We start from the raw sequence: 14,007 nt of genomic DNA on the forward strand, positions 1-14,007 counted from the left end.
TTTATCCTTGTCCTATGTTCTTAATCCGTGTGTCATTATTATCCCTTAATGCCAACAGTAGAGAAAGGGGTGTTGTTTCTTAGGATTACTTCCGCTGGTATGAGACGATGATGACTCCATGGGTCTTGTAGGGGGAAAAAAAAATGAAAGCAACAAAAATTCTCCAGGGGACTAGCTGTACATTTATAGCTAGTCTCTGCATGGCAGGAGATGTTTGACTGAAGTTCTTATCTGAAGCTCTGGCCAGGGTGTAGTAAGAAAGTGGACTGTTTCAGCTAGCTAGTCTGGAGTTGTCTCGAGACTTATAGTCCCATACCAGTAACAATTTGGTGGAGACATATGCCTGAGCATTGACAGTTTTTATTTGTTCAGGTATACCCATAATAGCCATTACCTCTAATAGGTGTGTAATAACAGAATCTGCCTTTTCAGAGTTCAAAGCAGTGGCCCATTGAAACCCTGGAAATGTGTCTATTGTATGGTACACATATTTTAATTTTCCAAATTCTGCAAAGTGATACACATCTATTTGCTAGATTTCTTTTCTCTTTTCTTTTCTATTTTTTCCAGACAACCTTGCGCATATTTACGAAGCTGGTACAGCCTCTCTTTCCTCTGCTGCTTCTTGGTCTTCAGCTTCTCGTCGTGCTTGGTGAGCCGGCTGCACACCTTCAATCTCCTTGGGTCGAAGATCCAGAGGCTTGTACTTCTTACCCTTGTAGAATTTCCTGAGGTTTTCTTTTTGAGCCTGGCTAATTATGGTGAGGACTCAGGGGCAATGGATTTGAAGATGACTCGTGGCTTGGAGAGTTTGGACACAGCACCGCAGGTCACCTTGTCAACGCGAAGCTGGGACAGCTCCACCTTCAGATCGTCTAGTTGTTTTAGCAGCTCCTCCTTTTTGTAGCGAAGGTCCTGAGCCTTAATCTGAGCGCCAGATTTCATTTCTATGTATGCCTCTAGGGTTATATCCTGCTGGTAAAGGAGTTTGGTTTGGTTATAGAATGACCATGTAGGATTTTTTTTTTTTAAACTATTTCCTTATCTTGTTGCCAAGTGATGGAAAAATCCTTTTTTAAACCTTTGCTGTTCACATGGTGGGTTTTTTTTTTTTTTTGTGTGTGTGTGTGTGTGTGTGTGTGTGTGTGTGTGTAGATTCTTTGATATGTCCAGCATTTAGCTGTTCATGAACCAGCTTTTCTAGAGCCTCTAGCTTCTCAGAGGTCATAGGCCATTGCCCCACCCAGACAGGTTCATCTGTTAGCCACTTTAAGGGTAGGGCTTTTGGTTCCTCTCTTAGTTTGGCACTTGTAAATTGCTCCTTTCCACACCTTGCTAAGATGTAAGCTTAGGAGATTTAATTTGATGTAAGGACATGATTTTCTCATTTTCATTTACTTCAAAACAATCTCCTAATGTCCCTTGTGATACCTTCTGTCACACACTGAAAATAATCAGATCAGTGCTGAGGAAAGACTCTACCAGGCTGGAAGGTGGAAGAGAAACATGTTCCAAGTGCTAGAGGGGAAGAATTGTCCATTAAGAATCCCATTTCCAGCAAAGCTACCCTCCAAAAAGAGAAGAAAAATAAAACCATTCACAGACTAATAAAAATTGTGTGGCTGACATGCTGTACCAGTGTTATGAGTAGGTTTTCCTGCCGGCCTGGACCCATTGTGGTGCCAGCCCCAAATAACACACTGAGACTCTGTATTTGATATAATGTTGTTGGCCAGTTACTAGTTTCTTATCAGCTAGTTTTGTCTTATTATTAACCCATTCTATTAATCTAAGTATTTCCACGTGGTCTCATCTTACCAGAGAGGGCCGGAGCTTCTGCTCTCTCCAATCTCTCCATGTTGATGCCTTCCTACTACTTCCTTGTATCCTCCTTGTCTCCTAGTCCCACCTATCTTGCTTTCCTATTGGCCAACAGTGTTTTATTCATTAACCAATAAGAGAAACATATTTACAGAATGACATCTCCCATCATCTCCTCTTTTCTGTTTAAATAAAAAGAAGGGTTTTAACTTTAGCATAGCAAAATATAACACACAACAGTTATCAAATAAGAAACATAGTCAACAATGTTTAGTTCATTAACATTTAGCAAGATTTAAATATTTTATCATCTATCCTATCTTTGTGGGTCTAAAGTCTATGTAACTTATCTGTAATCCTAACTAGGGAAAAGTGTAACCATAACTATTTGTCTTCAACTCCATAAAAGACCACAGGAGGGTAATATGTAAACTCTAGAAATGACAGAGACAACTCGCTGCCTGGTCAGTCACCTAAAGTTCTTCTGTAATGTTCCATCCTCAGCCCATAGGCCATAGTGTGTCTGGCAGACTCTTCAGCAAAGCAGGAAAGTTTAAACTGTCTTCTTGTATTGGCAGTTTGTCAGTCACTTTTCTCTGTGCCCTGCAAAATGTTTGGCAGACTCTTCCATGAAGCAGGAACTCGGTAGCAATGTCCATCTTTAATCAGCAGTCACTTTTCTATGGGTCCTGCATGTCCAGTTTATACATCATGAAGTCAAACAGTCCAGACATGAGCAGTATCTTGCCCAAATGGCTAGTCTTGCCATTTTGAAAGCAAACTTCATAATGCATTTCTTTGATGTCCATCTTCCTTTCTGATGCAGGTGGTGTTGTCTCACTGTCAAGAAAATCCCTAAAACATTTTAAATGCCATATTCTGTTGGTCTTTGAAAGGTTTGAAGAATGTCTATCTGTCTCAAATACATCTTGAAAACCTAACTAACTTAACTCTAAGTTTTCACTGTCATAGGTAACTATCTATAATCTGTGCTAAAATTATACATTACATTTTTACACAATCCCTAAACAAGAGGAGAAATATACATATCACAAAATTGACCTTAAATTGTAACAATAAATGAAAATCCATTCCAAAACAAAGTATTCATATCTATATTCCCCTTTTACCTTTAAAGAGATTGGTTGTGATCATTAACCACATAACCAACCCTATTTAAATGAAAACAAACATTTATAAACAATATTTGGGAACTTGGGAGTCATTCTTTCCAAACTGCTTCCTGCTGGTAGGGGGCGCTGTCATGGGGATCCTAAGAAGATGCAGATATCTTGGCTGTAGTCTGCAAGGCTGCTATGTCCCAGCTGTTTTGAATGTTGGATCACCTGGTACTCTGTTTAAGGGGGTCTGGCTTGCTCAAACCATGTCTGGAAGGAATCCGCAGCTTTGTATTTGGAAACAAAATATTGGAAACAAAAATAGAAATCCTTTTCCCCAGAAACTTGTCCTTGAACTTAAATTTTGGAGTCAAAGCATTTTAAAATATATAAATTGAATTAATTCAGCAGCATTTCTTTTAATAGTTATTATTTCCTCAGCAGCCAAAAGATACAAAGACTATATAACCCCATACAGTATCCAGATTCTCTCTGAGCTTTTCATTTTTAAGTGGCTTTTTTATTACTCTATTTCTTCTACTTCTATTTTTACATATTTTGAGACAAGGTTTCTCTGTGTAACTTTTATCTGTCTTGGAATTCACTCTGCATACCAGGTTTACTTTGCAATCATAGAGATCTGCTTGCCTCTGTCTCCCGAGTGCTGGGATTAAAGGCGTGTGCCACCACACCCAGCTCCTCGCTGTCTTTTTAAAACCATTTTATTCCTTTTCTCTCCCAAGCTTACGTATATTTTAAAAAACACTGTAAACCTTTAGAGGTTTTCTTAATGTGACTCTGTACTGTAAATCTTTATCTTTTTGTAGCCATGAGTCTTTTATCTGGTAAACAACAACATTGCTAAAATGAAAGCCATAGCTGTATTAGACGTGGTCTATCCAAGATGGCGGCAGGCACTTTTACCGCCAGAACTGAGAACTGTGCTCACTGCCTTGGTCTACGCTGCACCCAGCAGCATGCTGCTGGCTTGGAGATGTGTTCACTGCCATTGCCAGTTCTTGTACACAACAGTAAGTTGTTAGCAGAGCTCTTTAAAAGCCTTGAGGGTTTTTTTCCCCCATTTATGCTGAGTCAGGAAATATCCTTTAAAGGAGCCTCGCAAATCTTTGCTTGTCTCATGCAAAACAGAGTCCAACCCAGAAAAATGCTGTTAGCAAGAAGCCTTGCTTGTCTTTGTTCTTTTGTTTCTAAAACCCTTTTTTAAGCTTTTGTTAAATTTTAAGTGGAAGTACTTACTAGCCATGTTGCGGCGCCATATGTAAGGAATGAGGTTTTCCTGCCTGCCTGGACCCACCATGGCGCCAGCCCCAAATAACACACAGAGACTCTGTATTTGATATAATTCTGTTGGCCTGTTACTAGTTTCTTATCAGCTAGCTCTGTTTTAATTGTTAACCCATTTCTATGACATCTCCCATCATACCAGGGTCAGGGAGACAGATTCTCAGTCCAGAAAGTACTTGCCAGGCAAGTGAGGACCTGAGTTCATCCCCAGAAGAACTCAGGTTTTTTGTTTGTTTGTTTAATGCAAGTGTGATATGATGCCTACGTGTGTAATCCTAACACAGGGGAAGTGGAGACAGGGAAGTTCCAGGCCAGTGTAATAGCTCAGAACAAAAGATAGTCTGAGGAACAGACCCCAAGGTTGTCTCCTAGCCTGCACATAAATGTATACATAGCTATTCATGCACACAAATGGAGATGCTCTACCAAAAACAAAAGCCTCTGTATTAGATGTCTATCACAAATCAACTTATAAGAGTGAGGGAATTATTGACCACTTGGTTTTGTGCCTGTGGTAAGGCAGTCATGACTGAAGCATGTGGTGGGAGAGGGACAGGGGAGACGGACAAGTCAATATTCTTTTCAAAGGCATACCCCAGCGACAAGTTCCTTCTGCTGTCCCCTTCCTAAATATGCCATCAGCTCGCAGCAGAGCCATAGGTTGCTGATGGAAACTTAACACATGGCCTTGAAGAGATATTACAGATCCAAAGGTCATCGGTCTTTCAGAATAAGGTAAAGGAACAATGGAAAGAAATCAAACCTACACAAAGGGGTGAAAAATGATAGACACAGGTACAATGTAAATACATTTTATTTTTTTTCCCTCTTCCTGATTTGAGACAACTCCAAAAAGCTATCTTAAATTTACGTGAGTGCGCACGTGCACACACACACACAAACACACACACAATTTGTATGTGACAACATCAGTCGGCACTATAACCTCCTGCATGAAGGATTCTAAGTTTTGTAGGAGTGTATTTTTGTTTCTTTGGGTGCCATATTTAAGAAGCATTTGCCTGTATAAAAATCAGATATTTACTTCATTTTCTTTGTTTTACATTTCTTGCTTACATCTAAATCTAGGATTATGTAATGACATATTTTGCCCTTTATTCTTTCAGCTATGCTTCAGGTTGCAAAGTCTCTAATTTTCAAGTTTGTTGATTCTTCTACCAGTTCAAACCTCCTGTTAAGCTGCTATAGAGTATTTGGCTTTGAGTTCAAAATAGTCATGGGGTTTCTAAAAAGATTATTTATTCTCTCTAATGGATGAGGAATTACTAAACTTTCCTCAGTTCTTTGAATTGCTCTCCTTTAGTTTATGAACATAGTTATCAATGCTGTTTATCACTTACCTGGTCCACCTCTCAAAGGTCTCTAGATGTTTTTCCCTGATCACATTCTTAATTCTGTATTTCATAATTTTGTATGGAAACTGAACATTTTATGTAAAGTTTTGCACCTGGACCTTTATTCCTGTCATCTTACAACACACACACACACACACACACACACACACACACACACACACACACACTCCTCCAATACACTACTTTGTAGTGACTTGGCTGGACCAAATCAGAAGCCTAGTTCTGCCTCAGATGTTACTATCCAAGCACCTGAGCACCTGTTCTGTTTTTTTTTTTTAGTCTTACTTGCCAAGAGTTGCTCTTGGGTCTGTTTAGTGGTCAGTCCTCTATATCTGTAAAGTATACTCCCCTTGCTACAAGATACATGTCTTAAAGTCAGCTTTTACTGCTGATGGAGTTTACAGATTTGCCCGTGTTCAGCCAGGAATGTGTAACCCAGAGCCCCTCTGTTCACTCCCCTGCATTTATAGCTTGCAGGTGCCCACTCTATTTATTAGGAGATTAATTTTCCCCGGGGTTCCACTTTCACTTACCCCATCCTTAAACTCCCAGGTGGTACCTTTGATATAATCCATAATTGTTGGCCTTCCCTAAGTTCTTCCTGGTTGCGATTTTTAGCAATACTATGGGGTAGGAACTGCTCGTGTTTTGAATAAAACTATGACCTGTGATTGGCTTAAAGCATCACTTTGACTGGATTAAAGAATACCTTAAGAACTGATAAAGGTTTTTGTTTGTTTTCCAGAGGTGGTGGGCATAGGGCATGTTGTCTCTCCCTTTAAGTCTGAGACATTCATCTGCCCTTGGATGTCAGAGCCAGTCCTCTGGCTCTCAGGCTTTTGATCTCAGACTGAAGGATCATACTGATTTACAGGCTTGGGGACTTGTTCTGAGCCACACTACCAGCATCTTTGAGTCTCTAATCTGCAGACTACTTATAGGGCTTCCCGGACTCCCTAAGTGCAGAAGGCAGTCCCTCCAATAGAAGTCATGTATAGCAGTATCTTGTGCTGGTTCCACCTCTAGATGACCTCTACTGTAGACTCCTTGAGATAGGCACTACGTAAGTCTTTGAAGCTTGTTCCAGCACTCCTCTGAACAGCCTCTTTGCTCATGGCGCTAGAGGTTGGGGAAGGAGGCAAGGCAATGCTGAGGGAAATGCAGTCAGTGATTTTTTAGTACACATAGTTGTCTACTGGGAAATACTTTCTTAGACTAGATTTTCCTTTAGAGAAGTCATGCAGATTACCTTGTACCCTTTCCTATAAAATAGGTCTGTTTCATTATTAACATTTGTTTAGAAATCCAACTCTTAGTGTACATCTTAAAAATTTCAAGATATGAAACCCAACAATCTTCAACTAATATTTCCCTCTACCATTAATATTAATATTTTGCTCTTTTAGAAAACAGCTCATATGTATGGGCATTTTGCCTGCATGCACATTTGTTCACATGCATGCAATGTCCTGGGAAGCTAGGAGAGGGAATCCGAGCTCATGAAGCTGGAGTTACAAGGGATTGTGAGCCAGCACTTGGGTGCTGGGACCTGAAACTGGGTCCTCTGTGAGAGCAAGTACTCTTAACCAGTGAGCCTCACTCCCAGCCCCTGAAATGTATTTTGAATGTTATGGACTGTCAGGGTGGCTTCTTCTCTCTTATTTACAGACAGTAACATGCTACTTATGGACCTATCCATAACAACAAAGTTCAACTCTACAGCTACTAATGTGCTGAAGGTCAAGAGTTTCCCAGCAAAGCCAAGGATGTTACTGTAAATGTGACATTTCTCAAAGTTCATCGATAATTTTAGAATTAAAAATGAAAAGTCCTGTATTTACTCTGTAGTCATCACAGACATTAGAGAGAAGGGGAGGTATTTCCCATTAGGATTTCCATTAGGTTTTAGCCCAGTTAAAAAGAAAATAACTCTCATGTAAACACAAGCTTAAGTTTAATTGAAGAAAACTTTCAAAACCTTCATTAACAATGAACAAGGAAATTAACAATGCTTACCATTCTTTAAACATCATGTACATTATTAATATATACTGTGTATTTCCAATCAATTTCACTCAGGCTCAATTAAAAAACACAATTATAACAGGTTTTATACAAAAAATACTCCACTAAGAAAGTAGATAAACTGCACAAAAACAGTATAAGTATAATGTGCATAGCAATATAGCTTGAAGCATCTATTTATGGCTTTTTTTTTTTTAAATCAAAACAATTAGGGGAATGGGCCCATTTAGGACCTACTGTTACAGTTGGCTTATGTAAACTGTTCACATAATTTTTAGGCACTTGCTAAAATAGTGTTTAATCCCTGAAAAAAATAAAATGTATAAACCAAAAAAAGGTCAGAAATAAAAAAAAAAAAAAAAAACAGTAGGATAACATGGGTACAGTCTCCTTTTTATATCACCCACTTTTATTAATGCATGCACAGAACTGAAAGAAAATAATTATTGTGTCATAAACTTTCTGTGCAAATTTACATAATCAAGTACAAAAATATGTACATTTTATATATACAAAAAGAAGCCCTGAAGTTTGGATCCAACCAATGAAGTGTCATTAATATGTATAGTAACAAAAAATTACATTGTACGTCATATTTAATAGAACTCCATTATCCAATGAGGCAAAAACAATTGATAATAAAGTGTATGGTAACCTAAGATCAACAATTATTAAGAAAGTCCATTTTGAAATTGTTGGACATGTCTCTTAGGAGTTTTTCTTAAAATTTTATGAACTGCTACTGAGTCCATCATTAATGCTTGCTTCTCTATTTTCAAATGCCAACTATTCTATTTCGGGTTGTTGGCCATCCTCAAAAGCTACTAATGAAAACAGTCTATCCTGAAGTGGACATGTTTAGGAAAGAACAGTAATTAAACACAAGCAAAAATATGATCTGCTTTGCTAACCTTGTTTCAAAATATTATCTATGTAAAAATAGTTTTAATTTTCAAGAAAAGCCATTTCCTTCTAAGTGTTTCTACATTCTTTCTGTTCATTTTGAAGGGTTGCCAACCAAGGGAGAAAAAAAGCCCTTTGGTTATGGACACCTCTAATCAGATAAGCTTAATGTGCAGGGGACAACTGGAAAATAGAACCAAATTCAGGAAAATGTTGACTTTCAAGTGAATTTTACAGAAAGTTTCTTTCTCCTCTGGAGACTGCTCCATTTACTTCAATGATTGAGCCAGCCACAGAAACAGAGAATCATCTTGGGAGGGTATTCTTATCTGATACAGGGCAGCATTAACAGCAACAGGAGTTACTTGCCCAAAACTCCTTAAGCATTATTTCAAGTTTAACTGCAGTCCAGTAAGATGTCGCTTCAAAGGAACATACCTTTCAAATGAACTGTTAACAGAAAGTAACTTTATTCAAGCTCAGTCCATCTTCATAAGAAACTCATGTGTGAAAAGGTTCTCCAACTCTAGAGAAACTCTTATTTGTTAGATTTATAAGGCTGGTGGGAGAAGAAAGGGAATGGAGCTGTCCACCATTACCCTCTCTCTACCCAGTCTCTAAACTCAACTGGGAAAACTCTTTTATCACAAATTTCCTTAGCCCTACCTTCCCATAGATGCATCAAGGTCTATCTGTGCTAATTACTTTCCTTTAAAACATGTGTATTTGTGGCATTTTCAAGTGCCACACATAAAGCTTTTGTTTTTCCACAGAAATATAACCAACTCTTAAAATGTTCAAAAACTATATTAATGTAGAAAATGCCTGAATTATGGCAACATAGCCCATTTTTTCCTTCTACAGTATCTTTGCTTGGTAATCACAGTAAGTTATTCTAACATATTCCAATCCCGAGTAGCTTCCACTAAATGTCTCTGCCCATGGCCAGCCCACGCATCCTGATTGTCAAAAACTCTACCACAGAACCAGCAGCTAAACCTAGCTTTCAAGACATCTTCAGAGGTAGTTTTTACAATCCGGTAATTATTTTTGCTTGTCTTTTTGAGCGTTAGTTTTAGCACAAATCTTTCTTTCACAGAATTAGCAGGCTTAAGCATCTTGTGTCTCTTGGAAAAGTCACTGTAAGTTGTTTCAGAAGTGTTATAATAAACTGGTTTCAGTAAAGCATTAATAGTTGTTTGTGACAATGAAACCTTTAGTACACGACCATTAAACTTTGCAATAGTTTTCATTACCCGTTCTACTTCTGGGGCATCTGCATCAGGATGGTTCAAAACCACAACTGGTTGGTTTCTCCTAGGACATTTCACCAGCTGTTTGGAATTAAAAGGGAAAAGTCTCAAAGTTCTACTTGAATCTTTTGAAAGTCTGGGTCTGCTAAATCCAAATGTTTCCTGAACATCTTCAGAGTTAGCCTTTTCTCTACACTTTCTATACAATGCTGACTTTTTCCTTGGGGGTTCTTGGTAATTATCAATATACTTTCGTTTACAGCTTCTGTTTCTAGATACAACGGTGATTTCAGAATCTTGACTTATACGAGTCTTAATTTTTGCAAACTTATTTTTACAAGTCTTTCTTTTATTGAAATTTCTCTCCGTTGTACAATTTGCTTTATACCTTAACATTCTTGTTTCTGAATGCTCACTGATACACACTGGTTCCTTAGAAGATTCTGGGCATGTTGCAGTAGAAGTAAGAACAGTTTCATTTGCTGGCATCAAACCATCTGAGACTGGTAAGGCATCTCTAGAAGACTCTGGCTCTTTCTGCTCTCCAAGTCCTGCTAGTTTAGATGGTACATTCTCTTTCTGAAATGAGGATGCAGAGTTGCTAACTGAAAGATTATTAGCAGAACTCACACTTAAAACAGGATTAAAAATTTTTACCAGTATCTTCTGTGGTACTCCTTCAGGTCTCTTTGGCTGAATATATTGGTAAGGACTATTTCTGACTAACTTAGGCTTAAGCAGTTCAGTGTTATTTGGCATCATACACTTAAACAACACAGCTTGTTTACCATCAGGCATGAGGGTGTACAGAGATGCTTTGGCCAAGTTTTCAGTCTGTTGTTTTCCTGTACCAAAAATATTCATCTTAGGGCCCTGCTGCTCAGGTAGAATGTTAGGAAAATGAACAGCCCTCATTGAAGAACCTACTGGTGTTTTAATAATGTAAGGACCCTTCAATGGCAATGTATTCTCTGAGCAACTTTTCATGTTGACACAAGGGCCAACACTGGGACAAAGTGTAGGTGTAGGACAGTTACTGTTTTGTTCTACTTTCAGAAAAGGCGTTTTGCAAGGTTCCGTAGTTACAGTTCCATAACTTTGAACATTCTCAGTTTTGACAGTGGGAACACATTCAGGTTTCCCATTAACTGTCAAAAGCATTCCAGGTTTCTTGTTTACAAGGAGAGAAGCAGGTGCACTCTGTGTATTAACCAAAGGGAGCTGTCTTCCAGAGAAAACATGGAATCCAGGCTTGTTAGCAACTTGCACTGGTATAATAAAACCTTTTGGAGTTTGAACAAATACAGGATTTTTCTGTTCTGAGGTTAGAAATGGACTCTGAATATACACAGGACCTGAATTTTGTGTTGTGGTTCGGAGTTTGTCTTTTACAAGCTGTTGTGTTATTATTGCATCTGACTGAGTCTTAAGTAACGTGATAATACTTGGAATTTTAGCAGTTACCTCTGAATCTCTCACATCTTGTAATACTGACACCACTTGCTTTTCTTGTCCATTACATTTTAAATTCAGATCATTTCTAGGCACACTAACACCTACACTGGCAGATGGGCCTGGGAAAATATCTTGCACTTGGAAGTCTTTTGAAGATTCTACTATCATTTCTTCTTCCTCAGCTTTTTTAAATGTTTGGTCACAATCAAGTGGAAGGTTTTTACTGGGAATGTTAACAGAGTCTTCTTTTATTTCAGATTTTGGTTTTAATATATCTTGAAGTAACTGGTTTACTTCTGGTGGCAAAAACTCTGAAGCCTGCTGGCTCTGCAGAGAGAAAACAGATGTGATTCTGGGCATCATAGGGGAGCCAGCACTGGGAATGTCATCCCATTTAGCTTCTTCAGTCACACTCAGTAAGTCTTGGTTTTCATTAGTGAAGAGGCTGTGTTTATCAAAGTTTTGTCCTTCTTCTAAATTACACGGTTCTTCAATTTCAGCTTTCATTTTTAAAGTTCCATCTTTATCATCCAATGGGCTGACAGATGCTGACAGGCTATCTGAGTTGGAGCTCTCCTTTCTCATTGGTGAGGAAAGTGTATCACTATCACTAGTTGACTCTTCAGTAACTGTTTTGTTTGCAGAGTCCTTCTGAAGATTTTCAAACACTGCTGTTCTTGAAAATCTACGACGCTTATTATTCACCTTTGAGTAATTGTGAAAAGGTAATGATCCTTGGTTGGAGACATCAGAATGGCTGGAGGATTCATCAGGTAACTCAGAACTGACATAATTAATGCAATAGTTATGCATATCTTCACAACTGTATGCATTTGGCTTAGGGGTAACGTTGACTTTATCTGGACTTTTAATGTTGGTGGTACTTAACACATCTGGATGACTCTTGGTGGTGTCATTTTCCCACAAGTCAACATTATCTGTTGCTTCAACTTTTGTGGTCAAAGCCACTGATGCAGTAACTGATTCTGATGTTGCTGGCAAAGAACTTTTACTGCTACCTACTGTCTGAAGCATATTATTCTTTTCAGATACGAAAGCCATTTCTTTTTCAGAAATTTCTTTCCTGGAAAGCACAGGAGACGAACATGAAAGTGGAGCTGCTTTCACAAAATCTGTGTCATTCACCCCAGTTGTTACTCCAGTTGCAAATCCAGTGTTGTCCAAAGCCTGGGGTGGCAAATTAGCTGTACTATTCTTTTCTTTGTCTGGTTGTAAGGCTGGTGCAGATAAGTTCTGTTTACTGACAGGCAACAATTTTATTACAATATGCTGTCTCCCATCTACCATCTTGAAACCCATAAACTTAGCACTGTAGTTAGCGGGAATTGTTATCTTATTATTTCTCACCAGTAACACTGTAGGCCCTTGGAGACCACTCTTCAAGAAACTTGAAGTAGCATTTGCTCTCTCATCAGCTTTACTATATTGCCCAGTGGACAGCAGAGTTGACTTTTCTGATTCTGTGGGCTTATCACCATTCTCACCATGCAGTCTTTTACCCTTTTCTTCATTTAATTGCTCTTGACTCTGGTCTTCAGATTTAGTCTGTGTTTTGCTCACTGTATTAAACACTTGAGCATTTTTTCCTATACTTTCTTCATTCCCATTGGTAACTGTCTTACGTTTCCAAAACGTCTTAGTTGGACCTATTTTGTATCTTTTAAGTATTAGTTTAAGTCCTGTTGTAGTTGCCACTCTTTTATCGTATTGGTCTTTTTCCAGTTTTTCTTTCGCATATAAGTGTTCTTTATGCAAAGTTATAACATGTCTGACAAGCTGATCTTTATGAATGGCACCATAGCTACAGTAGTGACAAGTGAAGGGAAGAGTACCAGAGTGGGCACGAAGGTGCTTCTGAAGTTCTCCCTTGGTAAAACAGACATGACGGCATTTTCCACATTTATAATGCATTTCTTTATGTCTGTGGATGTGCTGAACAAATGTGCCGACATCCTGGGTAAAGAACCTACACTCTTCACACTGAAAATTACCATTAACACAATGGTTAGATGTGAAGTGTTTTGTCAAGTCCAATAATGTATATGAACGCTCACTGTTACAAATATCACATTTTACAAAAGTGTTCCGGTGGGTTTTTCGATGTTGCTTAAATATCTGGAAGTCATTTGCTGAAAAACTACACATTTCACAAGGAAATGAAGGTAACTCACCATGGTGCCACATTTCAAAGTGTTTCTGCAAATCATTTGGACTATACTGAGTACTGTCTTGGCATTTTAAACAACTGAAGTTGAGTATTTTTGCAGACATGTTTACACTCTCTTCTTCAACTCTCTCAGATTTACAAGGCAGTACACATTCTTCTGCACAAGTTACTGTCTTTACACTGATAGATTTCCTTGCGGTCTGTGGTTTACTCTGAAATAATATTCTGTATTTTTCAACTTCATGTTTCATTAAGATTTCATTTGGAATATTTATCTTGGGCAAACTGATGTTTACATTTTTTAGTTTGTAATGAAAACTAGTTTCTGAAATTTTTGGTGTAGGTAATGATCCAAGAGTATCTGCTGTCTCATTTCTTGCATCAAATTTTTTCAAAGTAGTTTGTTTTTCATCACAAAATGGCTGTGTCTGTTCAAATGGCATGATTCAATTAAAAAAAAAAAAAAAAAACCAGTTTCTTCTGTTCTTTAAACTTGAAGTTATTTGTGAGTTAAACACAAAACAATACTGAGCTGCAACATCTTCAAAATAACCAGGATTTTC

At 38.2% G+C, this 14,007-nt stretch overlaps 1 protein-coding gene and 1 pseudogene across 1 annotated transcript; both read right to left on the reverse strand.

Annotated features, from left to right (window-relative positions):
* Positions 1-525: 525 nt before the first annotated feature.
* LOC127233539 (60S ribosomal protein L35-like) lies at positions 526-945 on the reverse strand (annotated as a pseudogene).
* A 6,612-nt stretch (positions 946-7,557) lies between these two features.
* Positions 7,558-13,927, reverse strand: Znf518a (zinc finger protein 518A). The gene has a single exon (XM_051200076.1). It carries the CDS (start codon positions 13,885-13,887, stop codon positions 9,439-9,441), a length of 4,449 nt encoding a protein of 1,482 aa, XP_051056033.1. The 5' UTR covers positions 13,888-13,927; the 3' UTR covers positions 7,558-9,438.
* Positions 13,928-14,007: the final 80 nt, after the last annotated feature.

Source organism: Phodopus roborovskii, unplaced genomic scaffold (assembly GCF_943737965.1).
Source record: "Phodopus roborovskii unplaced genomic scaffold, PHOROB, whole genome shotgun sequence".
Taxonomy (NCBI): Eukaryota; Metazoa; Chordata; class Mammalia; order Rodentia; family Cricetidae; genus Phodopus; species Phodopus roborovskii.

Excerpts from the sequence above, each read along its gene's own strand:
- Znf518a (XM_051200076.1), bottom strand. The coding sequence starts at position 13,887 with ATGCCATTTGAACAGACACAGCCATTTTGTGATGAAAAACAAACTACT.